The following is a 1,062-nucleotide window of genomic DNA, read 5'->3' as shown; positions in this document are numbered from 1 at the left end:
CTTGCACTTCTGGCTCTTCCTGGGCATCTACCTGGCTGCCCTCCTGGGCAACGGCCTCATCATCACCACCATAGCCTGGGACCAGCACCTCCACACCCCCATGTACTTCTTCCTGCTCAACCTCTCCCTCCTCGACCTGGGCTCCATCACCACCATTGTCCCCAAATCCATGGCCAACTCTCTGTGGGATACCAGGGTCATTTCCTACACAGGATGTGCTACACAACTCTTTCTGTTTGTGTTTTTCATTTCAGCAGAGTATTTTCTTCTCACCATCATGTCCTACGACCGCTACGTTGCCATCTGCAAACCCCTGCACTACGGGACCCTCCTGGGCAGCAGAGCTTGTGTCCACATGGCAGCAGCTGCCTGGGCCACTGGGTTTCTCAATGCTCTGCTGCACACGGCCAATACATTTTCACTGCCCCTGTGCAAGGGCAATGCCCTGGGCCAGTTCTTCTGTGAAATCCCCCAGATCCTCAAGCTCTCCTGCTCACACTCCTACCTCAGGGAACTTGGGCTCCTTGTGCTCAGTGCCTGTTTATTTTTTACGTGTTTTGTGTTCATTGTGGTGTCCTATGTGCAGATCTTGAGGGCCGTGCTGAGGATCCCCTCTGAGCAGGGACGGCACAAAGCCTTTTCCACCTGCCTCCCTCACCTGGCCGTGGTCTCCCTGTTCCTCAGCACTGCCATGTTTGCCCACCTGAAGCCCCCCTCCATCTCTTCCCCATCCCTGGACCTGGTGGTGTCTGTTCTGTACTCAGTGGTGCCTCCAGCAGTGAACCCCCTCATCTACAGCATGAGGAACCAGGAGCTCAAGGATGCTCTGTGGAAACTCGTATCTTAGTGTTTCCTGAAGCAATAAATTGCCCATCTGCTTCTACTTAGCAGTTTTAATGTGACTAGTTACACGTCCAGCCTCTCATCTCTATTTTCTGTTGTTATTGACATTGGTTTTGTTGTGATAATGTTGTCATCCCCTTTCTAAATCACTGTCTGCCTTTATTTTATAACCACTGGTTGTGTAAATGACGAGCCTTGATCTGTGTATATTTAAACAAA

At 51.3% G+C, this 1,062-nt stretch overlaps 1 protein-coding gene across 1 annotated transcript; it reads left to right on the top strand.

Annotated features, from left to right (window-relative positions):
- Positions 1-313: 313 nt before the first annotated feature.
- LOC135577800 (olfactory receptor 14J1-like) lies at positions 314-847 on the top strand (the record flags this gene model as incomplete). The annotated part of the gene is made up of 1 exon (XM_065047921.1): positions 314-847. A coding segment is annotated over one exon (534 nt), but the record flags the coding sequence as incomplete, so codon positions are not given.
- Positions 848-1,062: the final 215 nt, after the last annotated feature.

The sequence above is a fragment of the Columba livia genome, unplaced genomic scaffold (genome assembly GCF_036013475.1).
Source record: "Columba livia isolate bColLiv1 breed racing homer unplaced genomic scaffold, bColLiv1.pat.W.v2 Scaffold_140, whole genome shotgun sequence".
Classification (NCBI taxonomy): domain Eukaryota; kingdom Metazoa; phylum Chordata; class Aves; order Columbiformes; family Columbidae; genus Columba; species Columba livia.
This window is presented reverse-complemented; position numbering and strand designations above follow the sequence as displayed.